This window comes from Perna viridis, chromosome 10 (assembly GCF_037379345.1).
Source record: "Perna viridis isolate PV_CMFRI_1.1 ecotype Kerala chromosome 10, ASM3737934v1, whole genome shotgun sequence".
Taxonomy (NCBI): Eukaryota; Metazoa; Mollusca; class Bivalvia; order Mytilida; family Mytilidae; genus Perna; species Perna viridis.
In genome coordinates, this window is record NC_142454.1 from 4,341,365 (window position 1) to 4,354,456 (window position 13,092).

General features: G+C 30.9%; 2 protein-coding genes across 4 annotated transcripts in view; one reads left to right on the plus strand and one right to left on the minus strand.

Moving 5' to 3' along the window:
* The window catches only part of LOC148604214 (protein FRG1-like), a 30,387-nt gene that overhangs the window by 3,797 nt on the left and 13,498 nt on the right, over positions 1 to 13,092 (minus strand). For both annotated transcript variants that reach the window (XM_088547648.1, XM_088547650.1), the window contains exons 2-7: positions 6,163 to 6,326; positions 4,091 to 4,179; positions 3,293 to 3,418; positions 2,148 to 2,317; positions 1,221 to 1,325; positions 297 to 388 (exon numbers count right to left, since the gene is read on the minus strand). In XM_088547648.1, coding sequence (XP_088403774.1) covers positions 297 to 388; positions 1,221 to 1,325; positions 2,148 to 2,317; positions 3,293 to 3,418; positions 4,091 to 4,179; positions 6,163 to 6,227 — 647 coding nt within the window. In that variant the 5' untranslated portion in view covers positions 6,228 to 6,326. The remainder of the gene's footprint in view (positions 1 to 296; positions 389 to 1,220; positions 1,326 to 2,147; positions 2,318 to 3,292; positions 3,419 to 4,090; positions 4,180 to 6,162; positions 6,327 to 13,092) is intronic.
* The window catches only part of LOC148604215 (copper-transporting ATPase 1-like), a 49,185-nt gene continuing 42,673 nt past the window's right edge, over positions 6,581 to 13,092 (plus strand). The window contains exons 1-2 of one of the 2 annotated variants that reach the window (XM_088547636.1): positions 6,588 to 6,717; positions 11,427 to 11,444. In XM_088547636.1, the coding sequence (XP_088403762.1) occupies positions 6,675 to 6,717; positions 11,427 to 11,444 (61 nt within the window). In that variant the 5' untranslated portion in view covers positions 6,588 to 6,674. Of the gene's footprint in view, positions 6,718 to 11,426; positions 11,445 to 13,092 lie in introns of both variants that reach the window. The other variant, XM_088547637.1, reaches the window with a different exon arrangement.

The window sequence follows — 13,092 nt, forward strand, 5'->3', positions numbered from 1 at the left end:
AAACTCTAAATTCACTGCATTAAAAAACAAACATTGAAACAGGTACATGTAGCTGCACTTGAATCTACAGATATATAAATATATACTGTCAGATGCTGTAAATTTACAGCATTCAGTTCTTATTAATATCGTCTTGTTTAATTTGGGTACATAATAGTTGTTTTTTGTTTTACATATATATTGGAAATTCAACTTGAAAGACCATTTGCAAGAAGAATATTGTTCTTATCACTCATTCTACAAAATATTCAGGAAATATTTATCATTTTCTACCAGTACAAATGTCATATACTTACACATAATTTATTTCAGCATCTTTTATTTTTCCCCTCTCTTCAATAGGGATATCTTCTAATGGATCCTTGTCTATCATTGCATTCAGTCTTATCTGCAAGGAAACAAATAATAATGTCCTTAACTTGATGAGTTCTGTCCCTTTGACCACCCAAAGTAGATCAGCATATTTAAAAATGCAAAATAGTATGAAATTATAGAACAGTTTACTCAAAAAGTCAGAAAAGCTCCTAAATAGAAGACTCAATTTCAAGAATAAAACCCTGACTAAATATATTGGAGAAGTGATCATTGCCCAAACTTCAAAGCAGACGTCAAACTTTCACTGAATAGGAGATTTTTATTATCTCATCATAAAAACAAAAAACAAGCAATACTTTTCATTAAAAAACTATCAATAATCCATTTAAAAAACTGATAAATAAATGAAAAGAAATGACAAGACTACAATATTGGTTTATTACAGTTGTTAGATGGAGATAAAAATACAATAATAATCATTCTGTCAATTCACGGTCATATTAAAGCAAATTCTACAGAAATTTAGCGTATGTCCATCATGTTTTGTCTTCAAAGTCAACTCCAATGAGGACAAAGTCAAAATAGAGAAAAAAACAAGTAACAACTGTTCATAGTGACTGCTTTGTCTGAAAATTTGTTGTTTGTGTGAAGTGCTTTAGGTTACACTAAATTTGAGTTTTTCCATACGTTAAACCCCAACAAACAAACAAACAAACAAACGAGTTTTTCCACAGAAAAATTACTTAAGTTTGAGAAAATTCTTAACTGTTTGTGATTGTGATATCATCAATTTCATGACTTTGATTGGGGTTATCATGGAAGTTAAGAATATTCTCAGGCTTACATGTACATATTTTACAAGTTTTGTGGCACTGAGGCCAGATTACAGGGAACCAATTCTATACCTGGATCATTTCACTGTCTCCTGCCTTTTTATTATTACACATGATATCCCCATCATCATCAAATGAGATAAAACAGCTGTTACAACCATTTAAAGCCATTTTCCCCTGAAATTATACCATTCAGATTAGTTCCTGAAAAATACATGTAATCCCTTAATACATAAATATTGCTGTTATTTTCAGCACAGTATAAGCTACAAGATGAGTAATTATATTATTTTTATTTTTTTTTCAGTTTAAGTTCCATCATAACATACTTAAAAATATGCAACGACAACACTAATGGTACTTTAAAAACTATCTAACTACATGTATTTCTGAATACTATCTAACTACATGTATTTCTGAATACTATCTAACTACATGTATTTCTGAAACTAACTACATGTATTTCTGAATACTATCTAACTACATATATTTCTGAAACTATCTAACTACATGCATTTATGAAAACTATCTAACTACATGTACATCTGAAACTATCTAACTACATGTACTTCTGAAAAACTATCTAACTACATGTATTTCTGAAATTCAAATCAGAATTTATACACACTGTTAAAGCTCTTTTATTCCTGGGCCCAAATTTTCATGGTTCAGGGAAAATACATCAGTTTGTAGATTCTTGAATTTGTGGATTTGACAACTCTATCATACAAATGAATAAGAAATTTCCTTTTCGTTGGGAATCAAATTTTGTAGGCTACCAAACCCATGAAAACCACAAAATTTTGTATCCCACAATCAATAATACTTTCATAGTATGTGAAGTAATTTTTATGATCACATGCCTTTATCTTCAGTTAAAGTAGCCTATATCAGAGTCTTGTCTGACAAATGATTATACTAATGCTTAGAGAGAGAACTTATGGACCTTTAACTTATTAGCTTAAGATTGGAGAGAGTTGTGACTGAAATATCTCAGACCTCTTGGAATACTGGTTCCCATTGTTCTCTGGTACCTATAGCATCTGCTCGACCAATCACATGTCCATTTGGATCTACACTAAGGTACTTCCCATAACCAGACTTCAAGGCAATTTTAGTCTCATTCACCTTTACAGCAGTGAGTATTTCTATGGGGTCAGGCTCTTCACCTGTGAAAACAATAAAATCACCATAAAACCTGTTAATACAGGGTTCTCACTCCTTCAAAAAAAAAATTTGCAAGTCCCAGGACTCACTTGCCACAAAAATGACAAGTCCTGTAAGGAATTTAGAGGGTCCCAAAAAAAGTGAAGGGTCTTATGTTGTAAGTTTGTACTGCCAACAGTAGCAAACAGACTTTTTTTAAGCGTCTTTGCACCACCTACATATAATACGTGTTTGTTCACCTCCTTCCACTTTCCCCAACCACAGAAATGTTTTCAGTCAATGAATATGAAATATTCTTATTTTCTTTGGTGTACTGGCTGTACAAGAAGTAAATTCTTCCTCTGTGTTGTCCATATGAGATGGTGATCTGTTAAGTCGTCTTCAGCCGGTCATTTTCAACTGCCAAAAAAAGCTTTGATTTCTAATTTAAAGTATGTTTCAAATATAACCTATATATATCCTTATTTTAAGTATTAATCAACCATATTTGCTGATCGTTCATACCATGCACTAATCGTCTTGAGTTGCTGTTTTATTGTGCCGACAGCTGGGATTAAAGTTGGACAAATTAACAATCAAACTGACTTCATGTTGAGTACTCGCATTACTAGTGTAAATTTAAGCAATTGGATTGAGAATTCTCACGAGTCCCCTGGACTCTCCTGAAAATGAACTGGATCAACACAACAAACACGGAGCTGTTATGAACATGGCGCTATAGAGTCAGTGTTAATCTAGACACAATATACCATGGGCATTTAAAACTTTGTGGCCCCTTGAGTCGAGATAAATATTATCTCTATTGTGCTGCATTCGAAATATAAAAGTATCATGCTCAATCCTTGAAACAAAAGAAAAAGTTTCTTAACAATGATTCTGACAAAGGTATTAAATACTAGTAGTTATTACATATCAATACAAAAACTCTGGTATTACCCTGAAAATTAAAAAGTTACCATTATGTATTATTTACAAACCCTCAGCTCTTTGAGGCCCAAGCTTAAATCTTCCATTATCCTGAGCAGCAATATATCTGAAATCTCCCATTTCTATTACAGTATTACCAGTTATATTGTCAAACTTCTTGGCCAACCACCAGCCAGCTAAAACAGTAATTTGGTATTTATTTGATTGATAGAGAAAACAGAAAATTACATATCCAGAAGAATTTTTTGGATATATATTATAGACATATACTTAATACAAGTTTTATTCAATCATCACATACACAAAAAGCTTATTAAATTTATTCAACAATTACAAAATTTACATCATTTAATATGTACTTCAATACAAATCTACAAATTGGCATCAATGCATAAGACTTAAAGATAGTTTGTAAAAACTTTTGACATTATTTCATCATCCATTAACTTCATCAAGAATGCACTATATTTTTTTTATATTTAAGTATATTCAGCACTCATACATTGTAGAAGAAGTTTAAAGGTTTATTTCTGCTTTTGTCAATCTCAAATTACTAGTATAATAAAAAAAATCTCCTTGATTTAAGAATTATTGAACTTCAGATCCCATAGTTTTCATTGATCATGCTGGCAAGGAAACTTTCATGCATGCTTAAATTTATAGCTATCTTTTTTTCTATTTGTAAAGTTTTCTAACAGTTGCATTTTAATGTTAATAACATCAATATTTTACATATACATGTACATATGTTTGCTTAACAAAATCACATTACAATGAAGAGTATCGGTACTAGACATAGACATACACATTCATGTCCATTTGCCTAACCTTCCTAATATTTATTTTACCATGCTTTGCTGTGTCTCCATCCTCTGTTACAGGTATATCTGTTTCTATTTCATCATGTTTTCTCTTCTTATGCTTCTTGTGTTTATGTCTAAAAGTAAAGAATTAGGAAGTTCAGTTGCTGTTATATACATGTATCACTGACAGTTAATAAACATCTGTGTAAAAGATTTCTGAATTAGATAAAGGCAAAATAGTATTGTAAGATAAAAAAATGATACAATTATGCTGTAACAAAAATCAGTATTACAAGTACATGTCTCTGATATACAAATGGTGCAGACGGAATAAGATAATAAATATATGTGTAATAGTAATAATAACAATTTTAATATTTTCAGCATCTTAGTCCTGTGATATTTGCCATCCTTGTTCATAGGGAAAATTTGTGTCCTTTTTTGAAATTGGGAAATTTGGAATAACCTTACAAAACCTTGAATTTGTTGAAATGTTTGATTTTAGAGAGGATGTCAAGGAAAAGGCAAGTCATAAACATTTAATCAGGATGCTGTTGAAAAGAATAGCCTACTGACCATGACGACTACCTATTGGGAAAGAGTTCATCTTATAATGTATTATTTTTAGCCATTTTTTGGACAAAATGAGAAACAGCCTTTATTTCAACCAGCAGTTTGTGGCAGACTAACAAAAATATGATAGTCATAACAGTGGGGACAATGATACAGCATGTGCATGTAAAAGATTCAGATATTCAAATTCAAATATTTTACTTGGATAAAGCATAGAAGATCATTCATGTAGCATAATCCTTACATGTACAAAATGTAAATATTATAAACTATACACAGATAACAGATCACTGGTTTCTACATATTATGATAAGCGAGCACCTTGCTCTTAAATGTATAGAAATTCTAAAAATTCATCATACTGACAATTAAGAAACTTTCGTCCGGGCAAAACACTACATCAGGTTCATTGAAGCTTCAGATACATTAAATATGCAGGCTACACAAAACATTTAAAAGACGTCTGTTGTTTTTCAAAAAGCTACTTCTAGCTGAAAGGATCTTGATAAAAGCCAGCCATCTACGCCAAATCCAAAACAGTTCTTCTGGTAATTTATTGAATATTTGGAATTCCTTTTGTTGTCTCCCAGTAATTACTGATGAAAAATTAATAAACAAACTAGGTAAAATGATAAATGGCATGAAGTCTAATTTGTTGAAAAGCGAATCTGATACTTTTGCTTTGGACTTCGCTCACACTTAACGCCATTGCCTTCCTCATATTAGCCTACTAGACCTATGTATAATCAATGGCATAGTGACAATTTACGATTTTAAAAATTCTGGCATAGTTTTTAATTAAAAAAAAGATCCCATAACATTCGTAGTTCTGTGACACTTTTTGTTTGGATGTTTCTTAAATGTATAAAATATGTCTAAACATTCATCGTAATGACACTTGAGAAACTTTCGTCAAAGCAAAACACTACATTGCGATCTCTAGTACGTGGAGGTTTAGAAATAGTTAAAATGCTGCCAGTTGAAGAAATCTGTCTAAAAAACTCTGAGCATTCTATGCTGAACCCAGATCTGTTTAATTAATAGTTTTTTTTATGAATATATGCTATTCAAACTCGGCAAACACGATAAAGGCATGCAGTTTACTGTATGGAAAAAGGAATCTAGTACATGTACATGTGTACTTCATGCTTCACTTACACTTAAGGTCAATGCCTTCTTAATTTACTTCATATGACACACTTAAATATCTAAATAAAAAAATATTGAACTAGAAAGTCGGATGCTATATACTTAAGTTTCTAATATCCATTGCTAAAATAATAGCCTATCACCAGTGTTGACTTGATTATTTTGATATGAAACAATATTCAGATATAAAGGTAATGTATCATCAACGCGTTGAAGTTGGTCAGGAGATTGTAGAAGAATGTATTGTGTTGAACCCAAAGCCTTGCGGAGCATACATTATTTTAGAAACTACCGGTTAGATAATACACATAGGTACTAGGGATGGCCATTATAGGGATATGTACAAAACAGCAATGAACAGATAAACCTGATATTAGTTTAAACTGTTAAATTACTTTTTCTCTTTGTGTCCTTTCAATTTCAGTTTACCGCCTTTCACAAAAGAATAAGAATCTGCCATTTTATCTGGTCTTCAAATTAACAGACACAGTTATCTTGTAGGCCTACGTCTTGTTGTCAACATTTGTACGTAACATGTTCGTGTTATGGAATATTTTTTCTGAAAGTAAAATAAAATAAAAAAATCGGCATCGGTAAGGAGAACAAATGAAATTCGTGCGTCTGAATTAGTTGTATTTAATCTATCAATAACAATTAAGATTCCATCAAATAATCTATTTTTTTTCATCCATTTAAATTTCAAAAGTTCTATCACTAGATTATTACAAAATAAAGAAAAATCAACTACTTTTCCAAAAAATCGGATTTATTTTTGTCTGATACCAACCATGTGTTTTGTCATTATTGTGAAATATGAAACTTCCTGTTTTGGACTTTCTTCATCAATATACATAGATCAACCCAATCAAACCAGTTTTTGTACTTTAAATGCTCACATCGTCGGTTTATGGAAGGAGGAAGTTCGATTGTTTGTCAAAGTCAAAATTCCAGTACGTGTGAAATAAAGTAGCAAAAGTAAAACCACTGAACTTATGCCATAGCCACAGGCAAAGTTATCTGTCAAACTAATCAGCACATGTGATGATGTGTACATCATTATGTAGTACATTTAATTTGAAATGAACTCCTAATTGATACCCTTTAGAACACTCCAAGCCCTTAGAAATCCTACAATTAATCGAGAGTTGGTATTTCGGGGCGGAACAACCCGGCGCGAAACAACCCAGGGTGAAACAACTCGCTACCGAGCCCGAGCTCTACTTCCCCTAGTTGAAAATGATCATTGCCGATATCTTCCTTTAAATGAAGTGAATTTCTTCGATTTTTTACAGAAAAGTTGAGTATAATATAAATATATTGAAATAATCAATTTAATGAGAAATAAATTTTGCTTTCAAGTATCAAAGAAAATATGTTTCAAAGTCGGTATTTTAGGTATCCCGTCTTGGGAAAGGGAGGTAACTCAATCTAAAAATTACGTAAATTAAACCGTGCAATTTCTGATGATAAACAAATCAAAATTTTAGTTTGTCTCATTTTAGAAAATTTTTTTTAAATGTTTTTGCTTTTATACGAATTGATGCAGTGTTGGAAACCATTTTTTTTTCACAACTTGCCATACTGGCTAGTGGAATATTTTTTTTTGTTTTTTTTTGTCTGTACTATCATCTGTTTTCTCTTGATTTGACTATCTTCTGCCTTTCTTTTTCTTTCTTCAACTATCTTTTCATTTGTTTCTAAATTTATCAAAAACTTTTCCATTTTCAAATATTCCCTCCGGTTGAAGTTTTTAAAGTACTTAAAGTACTCCATTTCTGAACTCATATTTTAAAAATAAAATTATATTTCAACAGATTCTTCATTATAAGACAAGAAATTGTTTGTCATTTGCTTCTTGTTCAATTTTATTTTGACAATAAACAACTAATTTGCAAGATACATGTAACATTTCATAAATTACCAAGATAATTTCGTTTGACTACTAATATGAGACCGGGACCGGCACATCCCGTTTACCAAAAATTAAAATGGCAGATCGTAAACAGTGTGTTACAAGTCAATAAAATTGTGCAAAATTCACTTGACATATTCAAGCTAAACTTATTAATATGTAGGGAACATGTTTTTAATGTATGATGTTAAGGGATGTTTAACTAAATAAGCTGTTGGCTGGTTAACTTTCCTTGGAACTCACCAATCAAATGACGGTCGCCAAATTGACGAGTGTAAGCTAATGAGAACTCGCCAAATTACACATCTGCTCGTATTTGGTGAGCTGGCAAGTGGTGGTTTCCCACACTGTTGATGGATTTTTCACAGTGTCATATCTAAATTAATACTTCTATTCTTATTTATCATATAATTAATTTTCATCTTTTGTTTAATATCATTATTATTATATAATACAGGGAGTGTATATTAGTGTAATATAAAGTCCCTGTCTATTGTAAAAATATTTTCAACAAAGCATCATGCACGTCAGTATGTATTGAAACCCATATATAGACAAAAACAACATGAAAGTTTACACCACTTGAGAATACTGTAAACGGAAAAAAAGTCATGATAAAGTCACTGAAACAAAAAAAACAAAAAAAAACAGATTTTGCTTTCCCCTTTTTAATACATGTTATAAGTAAATAAATTATGAAAGAAAATGGTTTCCTTGCCAATAAAAAAACTGTTATTTTTTAAACTTGTTTTCAAATTTCATATTTCATGAAATAAGTTTTTTTTCATTTTATTGTTTGTTAAAAAAAATAAACTTTCAACTCTTCAAACAACAAAATACATGTGTACCAATATGACATAAAATTATTTAATTTCAGTATTATATATAATTTTTATCATTTACAGCCGATGTTTTCGATACAAACTCCATTTCCTGTGGACTTTTTCCTGTTACTTTTTTCCCGTTACTTTTTCCGTGACTTTTTACATTCAAGATACAGGTGCTTGAGTTTGTGAGTTAGATCCATAAAATCCACTATCTGTGAATGGAATGCACTTTATAAATATCGACAAGAAATTCAGAAACTATTTTAAAATTCAAACGTGTTTTACATCATTTAATAATATTCAAGTCCTAGAATATTTCTTGTGCAGATCTAGAAGACTAAACTTACTGTACCCGCAGCTGTGATACTCTGCTTCAATCATTCCTGAATTTCGACCTTTTTCACACCAACATCATTAACAATTATATTTGTCAATGTGGGCATGATAGAGAAGATGTTTGTCATTACTTCCTTGAAAGTCCCCCCTTTATACTGACTCTAGACATGACTTACTTCACAATGTGAGAAGGCTTCCTCAAAACTTCATTATATACATCGAATGTCTTACTAGCTGAAATTGTCAGTTGTTTACTGTGGAATAAATGTTTTATTCTAGCTTAATAGTTGCTAAATGTTTGGTCTTCAAGTCATTATCATCATGAACTTCAACATTGTCACCGTCATCACCATTGTCGTCATGGGAAGAAACATCTGTATGTGGAAGTATCTCGTTTTATTTTCCATGCATTCTTCTGTCGATAAAATGTTAATAAACTTGTACATGTTTTTTCATGCTCGTATTACTGTTAAATATGTTATATTGGAGAAGACTACATAAGTTGGTATAACTTGTGTCAGATCCATTACTTTATAAGTAATAAAATGTGTTTAAACTAAACTGTTACAGGTTTCAACAAATATGCAATTACATACACCCTTAAAAGTCAAGAAGATCCATGTGGAAAAAAAATGTCAAAGGAATATACTTAGTCACTGTCGGTTACTTTTAGTTTACCTATTTGACGTGACACTAAGAGTAGTCCAATAAACATACTTGTCAAATTGTCGTCTATCAATTGTTTGGAATGATGAAAGATACTGTCTGGGGGTTGTATAGCTCCAACCAGGTGTTGAGCCTTTATTCAGTTGTTAATTGCAGGTAATTTCAACTTCAAGACTATAACAAAATCGACTATGGTACGGTCATTTCCTGGAAAATTTTAGCGACCTCTATTTTGATTTAGTATCCAACAAAACTCACTGATCGGATATTGCACTCTTTAATTTAGGTAGTTTTTTTTTATCGAGTTATCTCCCTTTCCGGAGACGGGATACCTAAAATACCCATTTTGAAACACATATTCTTCAATACTTGAAAGCAAAATTTATTTCTCATTAAATTGAATATTTCAATACATTTATATTATACTCATTGACATTTCTTTAAAAAATCTAAGAAGTTCACCTCATTTTAAAGAAAATATCGGCAATAATCATTTTCAGCTGGAGGAAGTTGAGCTCGGACTCAGGATACCCGAAATACCGACTCTCCAGTCAATCACATTTCCTTATTATCAAACAGATTTCAGTGAAAGAACTTAGCAGTAGACCTACGGACAGTCTATGTAAAATCATGCAGGTCTATGATGAATTTGGCTGAAGTTGCTTAAATTGTACAATGCTGTCAATGTAAGTCTATGATGGGTCTTTTTGACAAAAAATTCAGTTTCTAACTCTGAGATTTTGAGTTACATGAAGATCAGATAGAACTTTACGTCAATTTAGAACGGGTATATTTCAACATCTTGTGTTCACCATGCAGAGAAGGGTTTGAATACTTTGAAAGTAGTTGATTGAATTACATTAATTAACTTAACCTAATGTAAAAGTAAATTAAACTAATGATTACAGCATTTCTGAAAATAATTGATTAAATTCATGATTACATTGTGCATGTACCATGGTAAAGTAATCATGATTACATCTTATTACTACATGTATATGAATTAATTGTGCCTTTTAATTGCATAAGAATTAAAACTAGATGTGTCGCCAGAAATGCCACCTCCTGAAGTATATTTTTTTAAAAACAAGATCAAAGGGCATTATTCCATCAAAAATTTTAAAATATAGGGTATTTTGAAAAGTAATTGATTATTTTGAATTATGTGTAATCAGATTTTGGATGATTTATGATTACAATAATTTCTGGACAAAAATGTAAGTGATTACTGCTGATCAATGATTACAAGTACAATAACTCCATCTGTGGCTAGAGTATTTGTCTTTTATATAAAAATAAAATTAAGATTGTGGGCTAAAAATATTGTCTTTAATCAAAGTATTTAAGGGATGAAAGCTTGAAACACACAGTAATTTGAAATTACATCACCTTTTAAAGTACATGTATCATACATACAGTATGTGAACATGCATGTACATGTAGTACATTTGTACAAGTACAAATGTAGTTTGGTTTTGGTCCAGGATTCCTTATACAGAGCAAATATAAAACTTGAATACAATTGTGAAGATTTGATCTTCACAATGGTATTGAAGTTTTATAGTATTACATGCCCAATATACTTTTCACAAGAAAAATTCTTTTGTTCTGCCCCAAATCTTTGGGATGAACAAAAGATCTACAATAACAAAGATCTTCCTTGATTACTCTTTGACATTCCTACAAATGTGTTAATTTGCTTACAGATTTTTGGGTCTTAAGCTTTGAGTTGGATTTTTTCAAATTGTGACCATTTCACTCTCACAAGAGAAACTGCTACTATGATGACATTTGAAATGTTTTTCTAGCAATGAATAATATTGGTTTGTAAAAAGAACATTTCAGTGTAAATCTCTGATACAATTTTCTGTTTTGAGTGCCATTAGTTTTAAAAATCAATATTTTACTTTACATTTAGCAATGGATAACCACAAAGGTGAGAGAATATAGTTATCCCTGGGAATATTATATTTTTGTACAGTTGTAGGGTACATTTGTACTGCAGTCAGTAGTCCCCTTTGTCCTAACTGTGGGGTAGTCTTTGTGCATGCCTAATATACTTTTCACAAGAAAAATTCTTTTGTTCTGCCCTAAACCTTGCATGCATGTCATGCATGCTCATTAACTGCCCTGCAGTTAAGACAAAAGGATCTATAGAAAACAGTCATACTTGCTTCTATACTGTTGTAATATGTTGGGTTTATTGGTGACAGTTACAATGACTTAATTATGCATGTATTCAGTGGATATGGGCCTAAATTACTTTTTAATATTTCTTGGCTAACTTTTGAACTCTGTTCATGTGGTACATTTATAAATGTTTAATGGTGATAGATTCTTTGTAAGAAGCATTTTGTCTTGTTTTATATGGTGACATAAACATGCTGCATTTTTAGGTTTTTAATCTTTCAGGAAAAAAAATATTTTATGTCACCATTTCATCCGAGGAACTTCCCTATTATCTCTGAACGCTACACAAAAATATAGTCCAATATTTCTTTTATAACCTGTTGGTATGTTTCTGGCAATTATTCAGCTCAATAATAATATATTATTTCTGCAAACAAAATTATGATCTACATGTAGTCTTTAAATCAATTGAAGATTTGAAGGACTCTTTTTTTGCCTTGAAAAATATATAGTAATAAGTTTGCAAATAGAAAATTGAATTCTTGGAGTAATATGTCAAGATGCATTAAATATGTTAAACACACTTATCAGTCAAAATCTCCATCCTATTTATGATATTTTTTTATTAATAAAAAATAAATGAAGAGTAGTGATTTTAACCAAATAAAATTGGATTGATAAAAAGTGACTATACTCAATGTCATTTCAGGCCCATTTTTGATTTGATCATAATTACCCTCAGCCATCCATTTATTGAGGCAGAGTTGTCTTTCTTTTTATTTGTTATGTATTTCTCAATTTATAAAAACCAGCATCAGAAGCCCAATCATAAACGATTTTATAATTCGTTACCAGAAATTCCACTGAAATTCAGCCATTTTTGTTGCCAGGTTGCCGATTGTTGACAAAATACTGATAATTTTTCAATAAATGTAAGTTCTCACAAATTTGAAAATAAACAATTATTCTGTAGGAACAATAACCTTCGAAAGAATTTTTTACATTAGGTACCAGTATCGTATTGTATATCCCTGAGCAGGTGTACGTCAAAACATGGATGCTATAAAAATATAGTGCATTTTCTTTTTGTCTCTCTACAAACTAATATTTTGTCAAAAGATATGAACAATGACTTATAAAATAGAGCAAACATCACACTGTAAGATGAAGAACTTTTTTAAAAGAAAATCTAACATAATATCATAAAAATGTTCCACTGAAAAGGTTGGTTTGGTGAGTGCAAAACGAAAGTGAAAGTAGGGAAAATGGCTATTTATAGTTCAAGACTACTTTTCTGTCCGATCTTCGTGGACTCACCCTATTTTCTTTGCGGGAAATTATTTTTTCACATGTCCTTAGAAATGCTACATAAGTGGAAGTTTTATTGAATCAATTTACATATTTTTTAAAAAATCCTAAAAATATGCACTTCACTATAGAAGTCTATGGGAAAA